The sequence below is a fragment of the Dermacentor variabilis genome, chromosome 7 (genome assembly GCF_050947875.1).
Source record: "Dermacentor variabilis isolate Ectoservices chromosome 7, ASM5094787v1, whole genome shotgun sequence".
NCBI classification, from domain to species: Eukaryota; Metazoa; Arthropoda; class Arachnida; order Ixodida; family Ixodidae; genus Dermacentor; species Dermacentor variabilis.
In genome coordinates this window covers 163170295-163194555 of record NC_134574.1, presented here as the reverse complement: position 1 = coordinate 163194555, position 24261 = coordinate 163170295, and the positions used below count along the sequence as shown (strand labels likewise).

The window sequence follows — 24261 nt, the reverse complement described above, 5'->3', positions numbered from 1 at the left end:
AGCCCTTAGTTACCGAAGCAGATTTACCGAGTTCATGTCCACCCTACTGCACGGTCAATTTGGTATTTGGATGCACTGAAGTGGCTCAGCGGCTAATGTGTCAAGAGGACGCGGGTTCGATTACAGATAGCGGTGACCTCATTCCGATGGGGGCGGAACTCAAAAAACGCTCGGGCTTTTGCTACCGCGGATGAAAATAAGAAGCCCACAGAGGTCAAAATCCTTCTGTAACCACTTAGTTGGGCGCCTGTCGTAGCCTTTGTGTGTCCCTTCGGCACTTTCCAAACCCATATAGATTGTGGAGTTTTAGGTACCGAAACCACGATCTGATTATGAAGCACGCTATAGCGGGGGATTCCGGATGAATTTTGACCATCTGGGCATCTTTAACGTGCCCCCAATTCACGAGACACGACCGTTTTTGCATTTTGCCACCATAGAAAGGATTGCTCTCGAGACCTCGTTATTAGCAGTGCGACACCGCACCAGCTAAACCGCCATGGCGGGTACTTTACACACCGAATTAAGATTTTTGTTTTGTCAGAACATATCTCCGCTCCAAATCTATTAAAGACTAGCTCTTGTCTTTTTCGGGCTGACTAGCATAGCTGGGAGCTTTATACTAACTTACGTAATTTCTCGTGGGCGTACGTTGCTCTATATATATGGAGCGAAGTACGCCCTCAATTAATGACGTAAATTAGTATATATGTGGACTGGTGAGAGTGCAGTAAATAAACCAATAAGCACGCTACATTAAATAATTGGTACTATCTCAGTACATATGCTGCTACATAAAATATAGTCGCTCACAAACACTAGGTTCTACAATGGTGATCGCACAGTGCAAGTTCACCAGGATCCTGATTATTCATTTCACCCAGAGGTAGGGCGAAGACGACGTCGTCTTCAGTAACACGGCCTTCCTTATTTATTATTTCCAAAATTCTGGAGCACTCTTACATTCCCCATTCAAGACTAATTGGCAGCCCATGTCCTCAAGGTAAACCGGCACTTAAGAGAAACGCTTCATCAGCTTAGAGTGGCAAAGTGTTCTTTAAAAACTCGATTTGCCTAAATTTCGTAATAATGTAGGTCGATTATTAAAGAAGAAAACGGAGGTCAAAGTCTCATTTATTTTTACTTCAGCGCGGGTACGTCATCGTGACATGGCGAATCTCAAGTTCTTCCTTTTTTTTTTTTTTCCGGCCGTTGTGGCCCCATAAGCTGGATAAGTTCTGTGCTTGGTTCTCTTAGAAGACAATGTAAAAAATGCATTTTTACCCATGAAATAATCAATCAAGGGAGACTTAGCGGTCACCTGTAAAGGTGTCAATAGAGAGCTTTAGTACTGCGTCGTCACGGTACGAACGCAGCCCGCAAGCAAGAATAGTCTCGCATTGTACCGAATGAATTAGAACTGCGTGAGCAGCTCACTAAGCCCCACGTACACGCGCAAGAATGGGATGCAGGCGCGCACGGCAACTACGTGGGCATCGCTTAGCGTTCGTGTTGCGTTCTCCACATGCGCACTATGCAGAATGTAGCGATCTTAGATACGCAACGTAGGCAGTAATCGAACTGTCTAATAGGTGGCGCCCGCCATGTTCATGCCACACTGAAGGTCCAGCGACCACTCTAGGTAAGCGTAACTTTGCGTTTCCTTGCAAAGGGCTGAGTAACAGCCCATGTGGCAAAACTCCACACACAATCGCCACTGTTGTTTATGGCGTATGAGCAGAGGCAACGAAATCCCTATGGAAGCGGGCAATTCCTCATGTCTAAGCATGATTACATGAAGACGACCTTACTATTTTCGACAGGCTTTATCATCGAAAAAAAGAACATATTGGTGCAATATGTACCACATATGAACGTTTGCTCTGAAAGAAAGTGTAGCTACGCCTAATTACGGCGTTGTCAGTTACACGCACGGGAGAAATACCATTCAGTTGCTAAACCTTACACAAGAGTCTAGCTGTACTCACTTGAATGACCTTGTTTAGGCATCTTAGGGGCACTTGGTGCATGATCTGAAAATGTAAGTGCAGCGTACGTGATGTGCTATATGCTGGGCTCACAAAATTTTGCATGTCAAAAGCGTCACAAATGTTGTGGACAACGATATTCAATATGGTCGCACAGGCCCGTCATTTCATTGTGCACATTTACGCATATTCATTTCATATTATAGCACGACACTCCTTCATAATATAAACGCTGTCTTCTAGTGGCACCTCCAATACAAATGGTACGCACGCTTTTCATTTGTAATACCTAACCCTTCCATCGTTATATTATGGCGACAGAAATTATATAAACACTCCAGGCGAACTTTCGCCGTCGCCCTCGCTCTTAGCTTCCGTATAAAATTGAACACGATGAAGCGAGAGGCAGCTCGAAGACCTTGCTTCCGGCTGCCGGCGCTCTTCATTACGCGAGCGTTCTGACAGCGAGTGTTCGTTTCGTGGTCATCGAGAAAGATCTGTTCCTGTTTGCCTGTGCACTCGTGACACCGTGCTTCTTAATTTAGTTGGCAAGAGATTACTTACTGCAATTGCTACTGAGAATGAAACACACGAATCCTCCTTAGTTTAGTTGTCTACTACTTTGCTGTCGCTATCAATGCTTAGCCTTTAGGGCGACATGCGACATTTGTTTTGCATTTTAGCGAAGTTTAAAGCCACACATTTCAGATAATCTGGCGCTCTACTATGAGCGCATCTACGTTCATTTTTTTTTTCAATTGAATTGTTTTTCATGCGGGGAAACAGAAACAACAAAATGATAAAAATATTCCCGTCAGATCTTTGTACGCACATTGTAACCTTCCTATAATGACGACTGTAGGGTCCTGCTATGCCTTCTGCCCTGCATTCTATTATGACGTATTCGTAGTTATCATCATCATCGTCGTCATCATCATCATCAGCCTGGTTACGCCCAAAGCAGGGCAAACGCCTCTCCCACACTTCTCCAACTACCCCGGTCATGTACTAATTGTGGCCATGTTGTCCCTGCAAACTTCTTAATCTCATCCGCCCAACTAACTTTCTGCCGCCCCCTGCTGCGCTTCCCTTCCCTTGTAATCCAGTCCGTAACCCTTAATGACCATCGGTTATCTTCTGTCCTCATTACATGTTCTGCCCATGTCCATTTCTTTTTCTTCATTTCAACTAAGGTGTCATTAACTCGCGTTTGTTCCCTCAGCCCATCTGCTCTTTTCTTATCCCTTAACGTTACGCCTATCATTCGTCTTTCCACAGCTCGTTGCGTCGTCCTCAATTTAAGTAGAACCCTTTTCGTAAGACTCCAGGTTTCTGCCCCGTACGTGAGTATTGGTAAGACACAGCTGTTATACACTTTTCTATTGAGGGATAATGGCAACCTGCTGTTCATGATCTGAGGATGCCTGCCAAACGCACCCCAACCCCTTCTTATTCTTCTGATTATTTCAGTCTCATTATCCGGATCCGCAGTCACTACCTTCCCTAAGTAGATGTATTCCCTTACCACTTCCAGTGCCTCGCTACCTGTCGTAAACTGCTGTTCTCTTCCGAGACTGTTAAACATTACTTTAGTTTTCTGCAGATTAATTTTTAGACCCACCCTTCTGCTTTGCCTCTCCAGGTCAGTGAGCATGCATTGCAGTTGGTCCCCTGAGTAACTAAGCAAGGCAATGTGATGAGCGAATCGCAAGTTACTAAGGCATGCTCCATTAACTCTTACCCTCAATTCTTCCCAATCTAGGTCTCTGAATACCTCCTGTAAAAACGCTGTGAGTAGCATCGGAGAGATCGTATCTCCCTGCCTGACGCCTTTCTTTATTGGGTTTTGTTGCTTTCTCTATGGAGGACTACGGTGGCTGTAGAGCCGCTATAGATATCTTTCAGTATTTTTACATACGGCTCGTCTGCACCCGATTCCGTAATGCCTCCATGACTGCTGAGGTTTCGACTGAATCAAATGCTTTCTCGTAATCAATGAAAGCTATATATAAGGGTTGGTTATATTCCGCACATTTCTCTATCACCTGATTGATAGCGTGAATATGGTCCATTGTTGAGTAGCCTTTACGGAATCCTGCATGGTCCTTTGGTTGACGGAAGTCTAAGGTGTTCCTGATTCTATTTGCGATTACCTTAGTAAATACTTTGTAGGCAACGGACAGTAAGCTGATCAGTCTATAATTTTTCAAGTCTTTGGCGTCCCCTTTCTTATGGATTAAGATTATGTTAGCGTTCTTCCAAGATTCCGGTGCGCTCTAAGTCATGAGGCATTGCGTACACAGGGTGGCCAGTTTTTCTAGAACAGTCTGTCCACCATCCTTCAACAAATCTGCTCTTACCTGATCCTCCCCAGCTGCCTTCCCCCTTTGCATAGCTCTCAAGGCTTTCTTTACTTCTTCCGGCGTTACTTGTGGGATTTCAAATTCCTCTAGACTATCCTCTCTTCCATTATCGTCGTGGGTATCACTGGTACTGTATAAATCTGTATATAACTCCTCAGCCACTTGAACGATCTCATCCATATTAGTAATGATATTGCCGGCTTTGTCTCTTAACGCATACATCTTATTCTTGCCAATTCCTAGTTTCTTCTTCACTGCTTTTAGGCTTCCTCCGTTCCTGAGAGCATGTTCAATTCTATCCATATCGTGACACGCTGACGAAGAAGATTGGAGGTATCTTGGCACAGAAACAAGGGCGAGAACGCGTTATTGCCTACGCCAGCCGCCTTCTTTCCATTGCGGAGAGCAATTATTCTATCACCGAACGCGAGTGTCTGGCTCTCGTTTGGGCAGTGGGTAAATTCCGCGCCTATTTGTACGGCCGCCAATTCACAGTCATCACTGATCACCACGCTCTGTGTTTGCTTTCGTCCCTCAAAGATCCTTCAGGGCGCCTTGGCCGCTGGACTCTGCGCTTCCAAGAATACAACTATTCAGTTGTATACAAGACCGGCCGGTTACATCAAGGTGCGGACTGCTTGTCGCGCCATCCTGTCGACCCTTCTGACGTTTCTGCGGCCGGCATACCTGTCCCCGTTCTCTCTCTGGCTGCTTTTCGCGACATTGGAGCCGAACAACGTCGGGACGCCTTCTTGCAACACCTTATTCAACGGCTCACTTTAACGAAGCCCGATCCTTCCCTTCGCATGTTTGAACTTCACGATGGTATATTGTACCGCTGTAACATGCACCCGGACGGCCCTGCCCGACTCTTCGCTGTGCCTGAGCATCTGCGTCAGACTCTTCTCGCCAAGCTTCATGAGGTACCGACTGCAGGTCACCTATGCGTGTCACGGACTTATGACTGCGTTCGTCGGCGCTTCTTTTGGCCTGGTAAATACCGTGACGTCTGCCGTTATGTCGCTGCGTGTGATCTTTGTCAACGGCCAAAAAGCCGACCATACTCCGTGCTGGTCGCCTTGAACCGCTTGACGTACCGTCAAAACCATTCTTCCGTGTAGGTGTTGATCTTTTAGGCCCTTTTTCTACGTCTGCTTCGGGAAACAAGTGGATTGCTGTAGCAACAGACTACGCCACCCGGTGTGCAATCACACGGGCTCTTCCGACAAGCTGTGCAACCAATGTCGCCGACTTCCTCCTAGAAAACGTCATCCTTCACCACGGCTCCCCTCGACAGCTCCTCACCGACCGAGGCCGCTACTTTCTTTCTAAAGTTGTCAATGACATTTTACACTCGTGCGCGACTAAACACAAACTTGCTACTGCTTACCATCCACAAACGAACGGTCTAACCGAGCGCCTTAACCGCACGCTTACTGACATGCTGTCCATGTATGTCTCCGATGACCATCGCGACTGGGACGTTGCGCTGCCGTTCGTTACTTTCGCCTATAATTCGTCTCGCCATGATACCGCAGGCATGTCTCCTTCTTCCTCTTGTTTGGCAGCGACTCTACGTTACCTTTCGACACCGTTCTGCCTGCTAGTCTGAATTCCACATCCGAGCACGTGCGTGAAGCCATCCTCAAAGCAGAAGAAGCACGTCATATTGCTCGACGTCGACCACGTGGAGTCACAGGACAATCAGCGGCGCTTATATGACGCCCGCCATCGTGACGTCCATTACACACCGGGCGCCCTGGTTCTCCTTTGGTCGCCGTCGCGACGCGTTCGCCTCTCGGAGAAGTTATTTTCACGCTACTCCGGTTCTTAGCGTGCCTTGCGTCATGTAACTGACGTCACGTACGAAGACGCCCCTCTTGAGCCAACCGTGGCTCAGCATCGCTCCGACGTGATCCACTTCGCGCGTCTTAAGTTGTATCACTCGCCCGCCTCCTAACCAGCACCGAGCCGGTGCTTCAGCCGCCGGGCATAATGTGACATGCTGACGAGGAAGATGTTTTAATCATCGTCGGAAGACGATGTTCTGGTCTTCGCGCGCTGTCTACCATCTTGTCAACTGCCATAATTATTGTAAATATTCTGTAAATACACGTCTGACTGTTTTTAACCCCGTAACAATATTATACTTCCTTATGTCAGCTGTCTTACGCTTGTTGATTAACTTGGAAAGTTCTGCCAGTTCTATTCTAGCTGTAGGGTTAGAGGCTTTCATACATTGGCGTTTCTTGGTCAGATCTTTCGTCTCCTGCGATAGCTTACTGGTATCCTGTCTAACGGAGTTACCACCGACTTCTATTGCACACTCCTTAATGATGCCCCTAAGATTGTCGTTAATTGCTTCAACACTAAGGTCCTCTTCCTGTGTTAAAGTCGAATACCTGTTCTATAGCTTGATCCGAAATTCCGCTATTTTCCCTCTTACCGCTAACTCATTGATCGGCTTCTTCTGTACCAGTTTCTTCCGTTCCCTCCTCAAGTCTAGGCTAATTCGAGTTCTTACCATCCTATGGTCACTGCAGCGCATCTTGCCGAGCACGTCCGCATCTTGTATGATGCCAGGATTAGCGCAGAGTATAAAGTTTATTTCATTTCTAGTCTCGCCATTCGGGCTCCTCCACGTCCACTTCCGGCTATCCCGCTTGCGGAAGAAGGTATTCATTATCCGCATATTATTCCGTTCTGCAAACTCTACTAATAATTCTCCTCTGCTATTTCTAGAGCCTAGGCCATATTCCCCCATTGACCTGTCTCCAGCCTGCTTCTTGCCTACCCTGGCATTGAAGTCGCCCATCAGTATGGTGTATTTTGTTTTGACTTTACCCATCGCCGATTCCACGTCTTCATAGAAGCTTTCGACTTCCTGGTCACCGTGACTAGATGTAGGGGCGTAGACCTATACGACCTTCAATTTGTACCTCTTATTAAGTTTAACAACAAGACCTGCCGCCTTCTCGTTAATGCTATAGAATTCCTGTATGTTACCAGCTATATCCTTATTAATCAGAAATCCGACTCCTAGTTCTCGTCTCTCCGCTAAGCCCCGGTAGCACAGGGCGTGCCCGCTTTTCAGCATTGGATATGCTCCTTTCGTCCTCCTTACTTCACTGAGCCCTATTATATCCCATTTATTGCCTTCTAATTCCTCCAATAGCACTACTAGACTCGCCTCACTAGATAACGTACTAGCGTTAAACGTTGCCAGGTTCAGATTCCAATGGCGGCCTGTCATATATTTCATGAAATCTATTTTAATTGTTTACGCATCAAGTTCGGAATACCTGAAGAGGTAAACTAAGCCCAATGAAGGCATTTAGTGTAGCACAACTAGTACTCAGACAAAGAATAAGAGCAGGACAGACACACAGCGCTACGAGATGTGTGGGGCATTTTTTGCCTATTTTTATAATTTCCTTACTCAACTGAACTGTGAACAGTGTGAACTGTGTGAACAGTGGTACCATCGCGCAGCCGACCGGCTAAAGCAGTCAAATCAATGAACAGAGGCCCCGTAGACGAGGAGACTGCTGAACAACCGGAACAGCGAAGTTATGTGTCTGCACTGCAGCGACCCCAATCTCGTTGCGATGAAAAAACACCACAGGAGGACTGTCAGCAGGTGCTACGTGCTCTCTTCAAGGCCTTGCGATCACACATAGAGAAGATGCCGGCGAGCTCGATGAAGGAAATGCTCGAAGTAGTCGTGGCTCGCGAGTCAGTGATTCTAAGCTCTGCCTCTTTTTAAAGCACCTAGCAATATTGATGCGGTCAGGACACAATGTTGACCATCTCGTCCGCAGGTGCCACTTATTATTCAATGGAACTCTGCGGGTCTTGCGTGCCATTTACCTGAACTGTCGCTTTTCTTACGCATCATGCCTGTGCCAATATTGGCTCTGTCCGAGGCTGGTCTTCCAAGTTCCAGATCAATTGCTAGTTATGTCGCACATGGAAACCAAAGTATTCCGACATTTCCGAACGGAAGCGCCATGTTATATGTGAGACGTGAAATACCGCATTACGTTCTACCAGTTCAAGACCTTTGCAGCAGTGCTTTGGAAGTCATTGCTGTACAAGTGCAGCTGGGAAACCGAAGCCTCAGCGTGGCCTCCGTATATGTGAGCTCTCGCCTGAAGGTCTCGATGGGAGAAATTATAAGAGACCTCTGCAGCCGCTGCCCAGCTCCGAGGATTATACGTGGGGACTTTAACGCGCACCATACTCTCTGGGGCGACAATTAAGGCGACTTATGCACGCGGAAAGCAAATTCTTAGTGCTTTAAACACCGAGGGACTCTGCGTGGCAAATGACAAACAGCCAACGTTTTTTCGACCACCGGCCTCTTACAGTGTTATTGACTTGACGTTACATTCCACGGACATCCTCGCATCGTCAACGACTAGCAAAGATAGAATGGGCAGTGATCATTTTCCTGTCTTATTAACATTGCTGGATATAAAACCAACGGCCGAAGATCCTGTCCTGTGACGCATTGGGATACGTACAGGGACGGCCTAAGCGAATCATCTGGAGACCTGTTCGCGGACATGCTACGTAGCAAGAGATTGGCTACCGCTGAGCTGAAGCTACCCAACCACTTCCCCGCTCCGGATCTAAAGCTCAAAAATCTATGTGCTGCCCGTAGAAGAGCGGAACGGAGGCTGATGAGGACGAAGGGCGACACACCAATGAAGACTACATATAACAGGATTAACGCAGTGATTCGGCTTTATACAAGGAAACTAAGAAGAGATCAGTGGGTATCATTTTGTGCAAGCCTATCGGTGTTCACGCCAGTTCCAAGGATATGGTGGGTCGTTAATAACCTTGCTGGAAACTTTCGACCAAACAAGCCATTTGAAGCCCTAGCATTGAAGTTAGGCAAGACACTCGCTTGTCTTGCGAATGCCTTCGCTGAAATATACTCTTCCGGCAGGTCTGCCGGCACAACCAACCCGCCTCCGCCGCTATCGTTGTCTCTAATGGATGCTCCTTTCACACTCAGAGAGTTGGAAATAGCTATGAGCAGCCTCCGACGTCGCTGTGCGGTGGGACCTGACCTTATCAGTAATCAGATGCTGACTAACCTACCGCTTGAAAGACGACGTGATTTGCTGGCATTTTTTAACCAAGTCTGCGCCAGTGGGGCTATCCCATATTTATGGAAGGTGGCATGGGTGGTACCGGTTTTGAAGCCTGGAAAGAATCCTGCAGCGTTGGACTCCTACAGACCGGTATCACTGACCTCGTGTGCAGCGAAGCTAATGGAGATGATGGCGTGCACAAGACTCACTTGGTATGTCGAGCAGGGTCGAAAACTACCATCGTGCATGACTGGGTTTCGGCAGCGTCTAAGCGCTCAAGACAATGTGCTGGACCTGCTAAGCCACATAGAACATTACAGTGCGGATGGCCTGTCGACACTTGCTGTTTTCATGGATGTTTCTAAGGCTTACGACTACGTGTTTCAAAGAGCGATCATCAGCCAGTTACAAGTTATAGGCGTCACGGGTCATCTCTTGCACTTCATACATACGTTCCTCAATGATCGTCGCATCAGAGTTCATCTTGGCGACACTTTTAGCGATGAAATACGTATATTTCGCGGCGTGCCACAGGGGAGTGTTTTATCTCCCTTATTATTTAACATTGCCATGACTAGCCTCCCAAGAGTACTAAACCATCGAACACCAGTGAAGATATCTATATATGCCGATGATATCTGCATATGGATCTCCGGCTACCAGCATCGCCGCCTCGCACGAATAGCCCAGGGAGCAGTAAAAGCCATTCAGGGCCACTTGGCAACGATTGGATTATCACTATCAGCAGAGAAATCATCATTCGTACTATTTCCTGGAGTGAAAAGAAAATCTACACGCTTGACGCTGAATCTGGACGGATACCAGATTCGACAAGTCACCAACGTCCGATTTCTGGGCGTTACCTTAGACCACAGGCTACTCTGGCGCCGCGGTGTTGACCACGTTGTGGCGTCATCGTCACTCAGGCTACATGTGCTCAAGCGAGTCGCTGGCATACGCTGGGGCAACCACCCGACGTCGATGCTACGGCTACATGCAGCGTTGGTTACCAGTCGAATCCTGTATCAGCTACCTCTGATGTCACCCTCAGACAGCCAATACGAGCGCTTAGAAGCCATCCACAGAAAAGGTATCCGACTTTGCCTTGGAGTCCCTCAGCCAGCGTCAAACAAGAAAGTGCTCTACGAAGCTGAGTCACGCCCTCTACGACTTCAGGCTTCCCAGGCTCTCATGATCCAGCTACTACGATTGAGGGAGTCTACGCCCGGTAGAGCCCTCTTACGACGTATAGGTAACAGGCCGCGCTCACATTTTTATGCAGCATTGAACACGCTTCGCGTATTAGGATTGCGCTGCTCGAGACCGAGGGAAAGGATAGAACCACCCTGCACATTCGAGGACATCACATGCAACTTAAGCGTACCATGATTGCAATCAAAGAGCTGCATTCCCTCTGCAGAAGCCAAGTCATTAGTCCTGGAACACCTGGACACGACTTACCCGAATCACCTACACGTATACACAGATGGCTCTGTCAAGGCAGACGAAGACCGCTGCGCAGTGGCATTCTATATTCCCTCTCTAAGATATACGTGGTCTGGCCGTCTGAACTGTATAGCCTCGTCGACAGTTGTGGAAGGCGTAGCAATAGCTTCTGCTCTGCGCAAACTAAAGACTGCCTCCGCAGAATTTGGTTGTCCTTACGGACTCAAAGGCCGCATTACAACAAGTATACCGTGGTTTGCCATCCCTCAAATTTCCACGCAAATCACTAGCCATCGTGAAAGAACTCAACAACAAAGGCTTCACAGTAAAGTTTCAGTGGATTCCCTCCCACATTGGTATCTCAGGAAACGAAAAAGCTGATGCGCTTGCATACGCAGCGCTCTATCATCCTCCCAAAATCAAGGCTCCAAAGAGTAATCAAGTGCAAAAATCTGACATTCGAAATCACTTTGCGTCGCTTTGGGTTCCACCGCATATGCCCTGCGTAACCAAGAGATTGCACCGAGAGGAAGCCTCACTTCTATATCGAATAAGGACAGGATCTGCGAATACACCGGCCTGGTTATTTAAAACGGGGCGAATCAATTCTCCGAACTGTACGGCATGCAACGAGACAGGAGACATTGAGCACTTTTTGTGGTCCTGCCAGCAATTCCAAGATGAAAGAGACACTCTCCTGAAGAATCTGCAAAACAAGGACCTTCGGCATGCGCGCCTGCAACACCTTATATTTCCCGAGGGATCAGTTATAGCCCGCAAAGAAACTTCACGTCTCCTCATCGAATTCTGAAGAGAGACTGGTTTGATGGACATATGGTGAAACCCTTCAGCGGTATTGAGCGAGACGCTAGAGCGGAGCAATTGCCGGCCTTGATCGCCAGGCTAAACCCACCTGTTGCTACAATTCACCACCACCACCACCACCACCAACTTCTATGCACGTATATGACAAAATGTGTTCGATGTATTAAGATCCTTGCTGCCGATTGTACTTCATTTTATTAGAGAGGATGTTAAGCTGCATAACATTTTGGACCACATTTTTCTGGACAGCAGTGTTCAAGAGTTCTGCAGTTTATCAGTATTCCAGAAACCGCACAAATTAAAATGAAGCCTGTGCTGCCACGAAGTCCAAGTTTCCAGCCTGTTACATGTGCCAATTAGACAAAGCTGCAGTTACATGCGCGATTCGCGCTAAGAAATCCATCAACCAATTTATCGAGGGGCTTCTCTAGTTTACATTTACATGCCAAACTATATGAAAATTCATTCTCCAACCCAAAAAAGAGCAAACTGAATTCTACTGCATAGGACATAAATACATTCGACAGCTTTCTCTCAGGCAAATGTGTCTGTTGTAACCGGCTGCCGCTCGCGATGGCTTAACGTATCTGCGCTCCTCACGAGCTTGACCACCTTGGACGCGGGCAGCTTCCCAAGCGTCTTCTTAGAGCAGCACAAACGAATACAATGTGCAATGATATCTGGCCTTGTGTTCACGGCCAATAGCAGTCATATCGAAGCGGTGCTTGATTCAACATCCATGCTTAGCAGGACCTATTTGAATAATGGACAACAAATGCACAAACTCAAGTACCCTCATTCCACAGGGCTGCATACGTTTATTGGATGCCCTGTTGTTAATTTTTCTTTGCTACATACGCCATGCAGCAAATCCCTAGCATACAAATAAAGGTGACCTCATTGCTTTGCAAAGCCAGTTCGCTGCATTGCAAGGCGTAAACTGCCTGTGCGAGGTTATGTTCGGCCAATCGTGATAAGACTTTTGTTTGTGAATGATTGTGATACACGTCTGGCTACTCGCGGAAAGCTTCGTTTGCTGTGCTACAGTGAATTTTTCCTCCATATTGTTTTCAAGGAATTTCGAAGCAGTAGATGGGGAAACGAAATAGTGTTGTAATAAGTACAAAGAGCATAAAAGGATGACGGTGATGTTAGCCCTGAAAAGTGGAGCTAGTACTGCACAGTATATGCGAGGAATCGGATAACCAGCTTGACGAGACAGAAAACCAACAACAACTCTAAAGAAAGAAAAATTTTTTAAAGTAAATGTATCAGAAAGCAATAATGATACCTAATCGAAACACAAAGAACATTACATCCATTTCTTCTTGTATGACTTTTGTCTTCATTGCGCTACTTAGCAGGCCTCGGTCTCAAAAATGCAGAAATGACGACAGCTTTGAGAATTGGCATGGAGGTCGAGACACTTGCCTATAACTCGTAAACCACGTGCTCCTGAATGCGTTGGCGACATCCGGCGACACATTGCGCTAAACCAGGTAGATGGGAACATCCATGCCTACACTTCAGATATGCCCTGTCCTCTTTTTTTCCTACTGGTTACCTCGTGCTCAGAATCTGCGCTGTGGCTGCCGGGAACGCGTTGTAGACAGATGTCTTGGCCTCTACGCGACTGCATGTTTCTACACAGAGGTGGCACCAGCACTAAGTACGTGCATTGTTTGTATGTAACGCGTGTAATAACAATTTAATTATCAATAACGCAATTCTCGTTATGTTATGTTGGTATTATTAGTAAACAACCTAGCATGTGAAGCCATTTTTTGAATTTATGACTCGTGTGTCACGACCCACGAATCATTCGCGGTAACTCGTTGTTGGGTGTATCTTGTATCGCTACTATGCCTTGGTTCTTCTCAGGCTGTTTCTCTTTTTATCGCCCGTCAAAGCAGACAAATAGCTGGTGCATCTACGAGGCGCCAGCCGCTCCTTACGTACATTTGTTAAAATACCAATAATGGATAGTGCGTCAAGCACGTTTCAGTAGAAGCGACAGAAAGTAGATGTACTCATGCTGGTGTGGAGTGTTTCAAGCACACGCATGCAAGCTTACTTACAGGATTCGGCCAGTAATCTGTTCTACAGAAACACTTGTCAAGACATCCCAGCAACGATCACATATTGCCGAAGTGTTAGCTTTTGCAACAGTTCCAAAATGGCACTTACGAGGTGCATGCGCAGCCTTCATCCCCCGACGAAATTTCAGCCTTCGAACTGCAAGTAAGTAAAGTATTATCAATAATTTTAGTAGTAGTAGTAGTAGTAGTAGTAGTAGTAGTAGTAGTAGTAGTAGTAGTAGTAGTAGTAGTAGTAGTAGTAGTAGTAAAGGTTACACGCCACTCGGTTTCTGTTATTTGCGAGGGTAAAGTTGAATTGATACTTCAATAAAAAAATATATCGAAAAGTGTTTGGTATGGCTACGGCCAACTGTTAGATTACAATTTCGTTTCATCATTGTATTTTCCTTCATTTCAGTCGTTATTCAAGCAAACTATTCGTAACTATTGGAATAAACAATTCCGAGCTAAATAAGTAACCCCGCAAGTTTTTGGTGCCAAAAGTGTTTCAATGTTCCTCGTTAATTAATTCAGGATGGTGATGCACGGCGTTGTGTCTATGTGCCAAGAAATCGTTAATTATTTGCCTGTTGAATTTTCTTTCTTTTTTGTTCAGTCACAAAAGCTTTTACAGAAATTATCGTCTTCCATTAGATGTTTTCGTTTGTCTTTTGTATGGGTATTTATTTATTGTTGTAATTTAGTTGCTTTTACTTGTGTACTTATAAAATGGGGGAAAGATCTTTACTCAATGTTGCAATAATATGTGTCACGTTCTTTTTCACAATTTTTTTTTGGCCATAAGGGAACGCACACAAATCATTCAGGCTCCAACAAGCCCGCCTACCGTGTATTTCTTCTTGTGGTGAATAAAGTGCAATTATTATTATTATTATTATTATTATTATTATTATTATTATTATTATTATTATTATTATTATTATTATTATTATTATTATTATTATTATTATTATTATTATTATTATTATTATTATTATTATTATTATTATTATTATTATTATTATTACATGTTCGGATCTACTAGATTTCGTTTCGATGTGGATTCCGCACAAGACTACCAGGCAACATAGGCCCTGCCATGTTCCTACCTATTTCGGCCCACACTCGATCGCCTCTCCACAGAGTATGGTTTGGGCAGCAGTTGCCGGTGTTCGCACAAGCCCTGTAACACTACTACGAGTGCACATTTTCTCCATCTTGATGTCTTTCAAGATTCGCTGTCTTTGTGTTCCGAGCTTCGCGCTTTCTCTTGGACCTTCCTTCTAGCTGCGCTCCTCTCCCGACTTCCTATGGTTTTTGGACTTTTCTCTCCCTCTGTACCTGTTCTCCATCTCCCAGTTGTGTCTTATTGCCGTTTTGTTGTTTATTATGTAGCTGCTTATCATGTTGTTCTCTTGTTTTTTGCTTTCTCAATCTATATTTCGCCCTTCTTGTTTTTGTTTTTCTGTGCACCAACACTCAGGCCCTGTGTTGTACCTGGCCACATTAAATAAGTTGATTGATTGATTGATTGATTGATTGATTGATTGATTGATTGATTGATTGATTGATTGATTGATTGATTGATTGATTGATTGATTGATTGATTGATTGATTGATTGCAGCAAGGTAAATGCCAACAGAATTCGTTCCTCATTGTTGCACTTTCAGAGGATCGCAGTTTAAATGTGTGGTGCGCACTTTGGGTAGCAGTTATGTGTGTTCGCACGAGCTCTGTAATACTAAAGAAAGCCGACACGTAGATTAACGCGGCAACGAGAAAAGTAAGTTAAGCTGTGTTAGTAACTTACCCTTTTACATTACCCCCCTCATCACTCTTACAGTCGGAGGAGGCCCCATGATAGGCCAGAAAAAAAACTCAGAAACGAACGACCGGGCCGCCGAGCCTACTTGAAGTTTCCCCACCAACTCGCCGTGAAGTCACGGATTTCAACGGCATCTGATCAAGCCTGGTAAACTTTTCTTTCTCTTTCTTTTTGCCGGTAAACAAGGAATACATCGTATTCTAAATCAACGAAAGACTGAATTAGGAAGTTTACTGGAAGTACTAAGCCACAACAATCGAAACAGGGAAAAATACTTCAAAATCCGTGGCGTCACATCACATACCGGCGCTAATGTTTGGTGCGAAATTTAACGAAATTGACGCTCGGCCTTCTATCTATCTATCTATCTATCTATCTATCTATCTATCTATCTATCTATCTATCTATCTATCTATCTATCTATCTATCTATCTATCTATCTATCTATCTATCTATCTATCTATCTATCTATCTATCTATCTATCTATCTATCTATCTATCTATCTATCTATCTATCTATCTTCTGTTAATGAAGCTTTGGACGCTATACTTGCGAAAAACGCCTTTTGAAACGATTGTCTGAAATGATTTAATGTATCTCTATAGTGTCCATTTAAGCTACGAGCTGCCAGCTTCTGGAGGCTCATTTTTACAAGAACATTCTCATATCAGAATGGCTCAACGCCACCAGTATGATGGGCAGTCAGAGAAGAAAAAAAGCAAACAGCCGTTCAACTACTGGCAAAAATATTAACTAAAATTTCGGTTATGGATGTTAGATAAAGCTAGATTTTCTGTTGGCCAAATAATATAGGTGTATTAGTCTACTAAATCAAATGTATTATTACGTCACATTCTCCCATGACGGATATCTGGTCTATTCAGATTTATACGTTTGATATCCGTTTCCACTTCCTACCTACTTACAGTCATATTTTCTCAGAATCATTCAACTGGTTCACAGTTGAAACTTCTACTTCGTTTAACTACTTTTGTTCGAAAAGCAAATATTCCTGAACTTTCTTTTTGTCGACATAAGACAACTTAGTGTTGCCGGGAGTTACTACTTATCAAGGACAATTTCTTTTTCTTTCGAGAATACCCCTAAGGGACCTCGGAGAAGGTATTAGATAGGGTGGTGGGGTTAACACGGCGCATGAATGCAACAACAATCAGTAAACATATTACACTTAAAGCGTAAGCCTAATGCAAGCAGTGTGGATTTATCAGTAATAAAAGTAAGAAAACTTTTGCAAAGCAAAGCATGCTACAAGCGTGACACAATATAAGTAAGAAAGTTATACAATACCTGTACACTGAATTAAAGTTACATTACCTTGAAAGCTTGTAGGTAGCTTGTGGTGAGGAACACGAGGAAAAGTTTTTGATTAATCGATAAAAATGGCGTGTACTTTAAATCTAGAATCTATTGCAGTGTGTAAGTTTTGTTCAAACCCAGTGAGTTGAAGTTGAGTGTCACACGAATAACCCTTGCGAAAACGGTGCTGTTGATAAAAAACGATGCTGTGCTCTTCAAGGTAGTTAATGACCCGAGTGTATATGTTCCATCACTTTTCAGATCGTGCTGGTTAACGGAATGGTGCGATAACTGATTGGCAATGAGCGATCACCATATCTGAAGCTCAGAACAATTTTAGCCACCCGGAAGCCTCGAGGAATGGTGTGGGATGATAATTGCTGCGTGAAAAGAGTATATGGAAGTGGTGAAAGGATAGCTGATATATTTCTTAACGTCTTGTTGTTGAACCCGAACTGATCATATGGCTAAGATAAGTTAAGATTGTTTAATAATGAGTAAATTGTGCCTTCTGTAACACTTATTTTGAACATTGCTATATCTCTGCAAATGTTTATGACAAGGCATGATGTTATGTATTGGTGTTTAAAGACTGGCGAGAACGTATCGTTTAATAACTGAGCACTTTCTAGATCGGAAAGCACGTCAACGTTCACATTAGTAATTACGATGACAGGATGGCTGCTTGTGTTTAGTACCCGCCAAATTCGTCATGAATTTCTAACGAGGGCAGAAGAAACGTCGTTTGAAATACTTGCGTGTCGTACTTTTTAGCAAAGATTGCTAGTCGTTCCCGCATATATTGTAGCGTTACCATGAAATAAAAAGAACATTTTTTGTCAGCATTTCTATATAATCGCGTTTTCTTATAGCGGAGGCGTCGAAGCCGCTTGTTGAACGAGAGTGTTGAGTTGGAACATTTTATTTTGATGACAGGATTGTACGAGCTACACAGAATAGTGATTGTACTTCTGAGTCACATACAGTTATCTATAAATTATTTATGTAAATTATCGTCAAATAATTGGTAAGTTAATGCTGAGAGTTCTGAGTTTATTCTAAGTTAGCTCTTTTGTAACACCTTATATATTTGTCCTTAATTTGGAGTATACTATGGGTGAGATAGCAAGGTCACCGATAATAACGTCATGGTCAAATAGAGTATCAATGTGGATCAAGTTTGAGTAAGAGTGGGGACTGATTGTTAAAATTAGATCCAGAGATGGAGCCGTCGTCCGTGGAGGACAAGTGATCATTTGGGTTAAAGAAAAGTCGAGACAGACTTGAAGAACACAGTGCTGTTCTGCTACATTGTTATTACAACAGTGCTACGTTGTTACAACAGATAACATCGGCCAGTAAATGCTGGGAAAATCGAAATCTCTGAATATAAGCAAGGCATGGTTTAAAAGGTGATTGACAACAAGGTTGAGTACTCTTTGTCATTGACATTCGTCCTAAAAGCTGCTGCTCATATTAGGGGGTCGATAAGTTATACCAATGAGTAATAAACTGAAATCGCGTTTCACCGTGACCCGCATACATCATAAAATACGTATCAATTGGAACAGGTGGGATCATAAACTAATTTATGTCAAAACTTCGCTTACAGTTTCCTTGAGAACGTCTATTCCAATAGAGACGACAGTCGGGGGTGGAGACGGCGAAAGCAGATAGGCCCGCTTTTAAATACTTGTCGCATATTCCTGCTCCTATAGTGTTATGTTCTATATTGGTGCTGGGGGCATTGGTATATAGCTCCATGCTGCATATATAATAGTACGCTGCCTTTCTGCACCTTCTCACACAACGGCAAAAGGGTCTTAACTTGGGTTTGTCGTTAATGCTGCTAAATACAACAACAGCGCAAATGACATTATCAACGTCGCAAACGATCGAGGCGCTGATCGGCCTAACGCCAGAGCTTCACGAGTCACATACTGACATTATTTTTCTTGGATGGTTACCGTTCTTTATGGCTTTCTTTTTTCTAGCAAGAACCTGGCATCCCCCTTGTCAAAAGCAAGTGCAACGGTTCGCAATAGTATGGTTATTAAAAGTGGCTGCTGTGCATCCTAATGTTGCCGTACTCTTCTTTTAATATATCCTGAAGCTAACTGTTCAGTCGCCCACGTTGTTACTCCAACACATTTAATAGAAAACATTTAGCTCAACGCGTCCTCTTTTACTCAAATTTATTGACAAGGTGGTGCACCGTTCATTAAGGCAATTGGCATTTTTAGCTGCCTCCTTCGTGCGAAAAACTTAAAAAACAACGTTGCAACGACTAGCCATCAGGGATGCGAGCTTCTCCGAAGACGTGGGCTCATCTCGCTGTACGTCAATAACTAATGATTGCAGTTAATCGGCTCTCTTTATGTAAGGCTTGAAATCACATCTTGAAGATCATTTGTGCGAAACATGTAACGTTGGTTGAGTGGCTATGGTGTGATGCTTCTCGGCACTGTGTTGCGGATTCGTTTCTCGGCCGCGGCTGGCGCATTACGACAGGGGCGGCATGCAAGCTCAAGTTCCATACGCTGCAAGTTCCATACGTAACAAATTGCATGTAATTCTTTGTAATGAATCGCATTTTTGTAGTTGTGTAAGTGATCGATTGCTTTTAGACTTCTTCACGCACAGGGTAACTCAAATATACTATTTTATTGCGATAGCATTTATATGGACACTCCAGGCGCATTTCTGTCGTCGGCATCCGTGAAGTTCCTTGTCAGGTTCGGCATAAAGTCCAGCTGCGAGAAAATCGCCCCCGCGCGCCGTATGCTGCATGTGCGAGCAAAAGCATGCGATGGTGAACCGGCGAACGTGGGCCGCAAGCGCGCCCCCTTCTGTCACGCGCGAGGCACGGATGTTAAGCGAGGGAGAGGGGGGTGGAGGGGGGGGGGGGGGACATTTTTCAGCGGCAGGTGCTGCTTACGGCGCGGCCGTGCGGGCGCTTACTTTGAAAGCGATCGGCGATGTCTGCACGTGCGCGGAGGTCCTGTAGCTTCATATGTACAGTCCATATATTCATGCACTATTCGTCCAGGAATATATGGAATATATGGAACGTCGAAAGCAACGGTGCTTTCGAAGTTTCGTTCGTGTTGAATTGATAGATGCACGAAGGTCAATTTGCTCGCTGCTGCTACCGCGAGTCCTCACTCGAGCATTTCGAATAGTAGTAGTAGTAGAAAACATTTATTGGAGGGGGGGGGGGGGGGGTTAAAGCATAGGACGAGCGATCTGGTCGGGGCCCCTATTCTGGGGTTCCGCTCGCTTGAGCTCTGCGGCTTGCCTGGAGTGTGGAAGCCCTCTGGGCTGCCTCCTCGGAGTTGGAGAGCAAGGCCTCCCTCTCACGTTGTGGTTGCGTGAGTGTTGTCTTGAGGAGCCTTGGCGCATTCCTACGTGATGTGGTCCAGCGTGGGATCCGCCCCACACCACGGGCACTCCTCTGGATATCGCACATTATCTGTTTTGTGTGGGAGATGTAGGTGCGGGTATGTTTTGGCTTGCAACCTCCTCCTCCTCCGAGTGACTTGCTCCGCTTTGCTTAGTTTCCGATGGAGCAGGGCGAATTTAATTCGGGCCCTTTTGCAGTATTCAAGGATTGTTGATCGGATCCAGTCTACCGGTTTGGGTTCGATGCTCGCCTCACTGTTGGGGCGCCACTGCTGCGTGCGCCTTGTCCGTCGAACATGTTTGTTCTTTTAGTCCGCGTCTTCGTAGCGCTCTCTTCATCAAGCATGCAGTGGCCACCACATGGGCGAGTTCATTTCCCCCGACGCCAGTATGACCTGTCATGCAGATGAGTTGGAGTGCGCCAATGTCATTGGTTTTATTTATTATGTTGTGGGCTGGGGGGGGGGGGGGGTGGGGGGGGGGGGGGGCATGCAAACCCTAGCATTTCAACAGCGAGTTTCCGCGCTCATCGAAAGAGACGTGTTCATGTTTACCCGTGGGCGCGTGACACCGTGCTTGGTAATTTAGTTAAAACATGCTGGCGGGCTAGTTGGTTCGAATTCATGACAGAATGTGTAAGCAAGGCGGAAGGAAGACGTAGAAAAAAACAGACGCACACCATACCGCGCTCTGTGTATATGTTTCTTTCTGCGCCCTCGTTCAGTCGCGCTTACACATTATATAATTGTTCATTTAGTTAATACGATAATGTTTACAAGTGTATAGGGCCTATGTTATCCTTCATTCGCATAGCTATCTACTAATTTGCTATCGCAATCGGTGTCCCACCTTTCGAGGGAAACGGCGACCTTTCTTCATTACCCAATGCCATGTAATCGATTACTTCGTTGACGAACCACGCTGTAACAGGCGACACAACTTTCAGACCTCTAGTCTGGTCGGAACTGCAACAGAACGTCCACGGTTATACCATGCCTTGCGAATGCGCAAGTTCAGGCAGGCAAATGCGGATGCCAAGGATTTATCTCCTCATTTTAACGCGCCACTAGATTTTCGCCCACAAATCGAACAAGCACTGCTACTACTCGATTGCGATGTCCACTTCCGGCGTTAATGCCAGGAGATCACCTACGGATTAATTTTCCCACCTTTTGTTAGTCTTACCCGCGGTGCCATCTGTGAGCCTCAGCAACAGGAAGCACTGCGCTTCACAGAGGAGCCAGACCCAAGCATCGAGGCATCGCGTAGCCGCAGTTGTGTGCGCTAGGTGCTCGTACGTGTTAGCACAGCTCTACTCTCCACCGCGTACAAGCGCAAGCTTTGTGTCACTGCAGCTGTCTTTGCATGAAAACGAGAGAAGGTCAGCGAGGGACATTTATAAAGGCAATTTTATTCAAGATAAACATCGTTTGAAGGGCTGCAAAGGACGCATTGAAAGATCCAGGGCAGCTGGTTCTGTTGACTGTGTTTGCGCAACGTTAATAAAAGTTAGAAGGGAGGTAACGTAAGATTAATCTATTAATTTTCAGTAATTGCTTAATTATTTTCGTGGAGCAGTAACTATAATCAACTACATTTCTGCGAGGAGTTACTTATTTTTAATTGATTTTATTTTCTGCCACGTCTGCAAGTCTGCTCGTATCCCTCCGTGCAGCATAGGGAAAATAAACCCCCATATTATAATTAAGCTCGCCACCTCGACAAAATTAACTAAAACATGATGAAAACCTAAAACAAGCTCCCCTTCCCCCCCCCCCCCCCCCCCGAAAGAAAGAAATAATCGAGGTATGCCAATATCGAAAGTTATTCGTCACAGCGTCGTGAAAAATGCGCCAACGTAATTGACTGGAGCACCTAACCGTATACTCTTTGAGTTTGACACCGCTGTTCTTGCCACAGCATTCTTGCATTTGCAATGAGTATAATGCAGTTAGGTACAATAGTTGTGGCCTGCAGATGCCTCGCTAACCTGACAATCGCCAATCCAATGTCTTGCTACTCTCGCGACTTTATGCCAGGTATCCCGGAGAGTTCCTGGTTTTACCTAGTTTGCTGGTTCACAAGCTGTTGCCGTTCGTGTTCTGCGTCATTCTTGCGGCAGCAAAATGTGTCATCAATGCACTCTTCCAACAAATTACCTGGGAGAAATACGGGTGATTTGTCTGAAAGAGTGGCAGGTATATAAAAAAATGGGGTTTTACGTGCCAAAACCATGGTGTGATTATGAGGCACGCCGTAGTGAGGGACTCCTCAAATTTAGACCACCTGGGGTTCTTTAACATGCACCTACATCTAGGTACACGGGTGTTTTCGCTCTCCTCAACATGGGGCCGCCGTGGCCGGAATTCGATACCACGACCTCGTGCTTAGCAGCCCAACACCATAGCCATAGCCAGATACAGGTATATCAGCTACGTGATGCTAGCACAGTCGCTTTCGTAAAACTATTATCACATGCAATCCATCTTTTTTAAGCTAAAAGCTTGACAACAATTCGTTTATTAAGGCAGCTGTTTTCTAAACAGGGCATCCTGTGACACAATACCCTAACACTAGTCGCTCAAAGGTTTATGAAGTGTTTCTTGGGGCAATCATCTCTATTCGCGGTTTACTCGCTAGCACCTCACCTCGAGTGAATTTTGACGTCTCATCAAGATCTACCAGCTGTGCTGGTTGCCGACACTCAGTAAAGTTTAGTGCTTCCGTTCGTGCTGGTTATGCGTGAGTTCTACTCGCAACATATTTCAATGCCCTCACAAGGCTAACCCCACGAATTCATGGGTCTTCCTTCGAAACGTAAGATATAATCAACCAAAATTAACCAACGCGTCCTTCGCTTTAGTGGAAACACTGCCACGAAATTATGTTCGTGTTATCACAACAATCGCACGTATTGAAACTACCCAATATGGCGTAAAATACACTCACGTCTTCCTTCAGCGAGCGGTACTTCCAGGCACACGAATACCACGGCGATAAGTGTGAGAGCAACAACGGCGGTACTCATTGTTTCCTGCCTTGCCAGAAAATGCGTCCAGTTTGAGTGGCTTTACGCAGAACCGAATGGCGCATGTTGCTGCGAAGTCAGCTTCATCACAAAAGACATGACCCGCTAGAGATCGACATTGTTTCATAGAAAACAATACAGGTGTTGCCATTTTGTTACTTGCTAGAAGAATATGTTCTCTGGGCAGGTGACGCAAGTGTGTATACCAACTGAAAATGAAAAAAGGACTTCCGGAATAACGGTATTCGGGCTGCCAAGCAATTTCTTACGGTTATATCGAAACAAATTTCAAACGTTCCAACCAATAATAGCTCCGTCATTTATTTTTCGCTAAGAACTCGCCAGTAATTGAATGCGCATAATTGCTTTCAGAGGGAACAGCTTTTTCAGAAAGCTAGAAACACCACATGTATAGAATTAGTTATCGATGAACGGTTCGCGTATGGCATTATCACGTGCATGAAGTAACAGAAACTTACCTATATTATGTAAAATTACGCATCTCTTCTTGCTACAGCCGATTTTCATCATTTATCGACGTTTCGTAGAGCCGCTTGTTACGTGACGTGTTTCAATTTATGAACCCATGGTGTCCAATAACATCACAGCCGACTCAGCTTGCTCAGAAACCCGACGCAAAATACAGTGTTACGAGTAATTATTTTTTGCCAAACGTGCCGCAACACTGCAGCATTTGAGTGTCCTGCATTAAACACCTTACCACTGCATAGGTACATTCGCTTTCGCGTAAATCTGGCTATCATATTTCCAGTTAACGTTTTAAACAGTCCCCGTACTTCATCGCGTGTTCATGTGCCAAAATATCCAACCACATTTGCGTCATTCTCGCTGTTAGCTGCTTATCGCGCACGTAAAAAAATA

The 24261-nt window shown here is 45.1% G+C and overlaps 1 protein-coding gene and 1 long non-coding RNA gene across 2 annotated transcripts in view; one reads left to right on the top strand and one right to left on the bottom strand.

Moving 5' to 3' along the window:
- LOC142587257 (uncharacterized) overlaps window positions 1-17788 on the top strand; it is a 38550-nt gene extending 20762 nt beyond the window's left edge. The window contains exons 3-5 of the long non-coding RNA XR_012829416.1: window positions 13808-13968; window positions 15650-15778; window positions 17211-17788. This is a non-coding gene — a long non-coding RNA (uncharacterized LOC142587257). The remainder of the gene's footprint in view (window positions 1-13807; window positions 13969-15649; window positions 15779-17210) is intronic.
- LOC142587256 (uncharacterized) overlaps window positions 1-23450 on the bottom strand; it is a 29634-nt gene extending 6184 nt beyond the window's left edge. The window contains exons 1-3 of the mRNA XM_075698123.1: window positions 23301-23450; window positions 13915-13962; window positions 1989-2033 (exon numbers count right to left, since the gene is read on the bottom strand). Of these exons, the coding sequence (XP_075554238.1) occupies window positions 1989-2033; window positions 13915-13962; window positions 23301-23379 (172 nt within the window). The 5' untranslated portion in view covers window positions 23380-23450. The remainder of the gene's footprint in view (window positions 1-1988; window positions 2034-13914; window positions 13963-23300) is intronic.
- Between the last annotated feature and the right edge of the window lie 811 nt (window positions 23451-24261).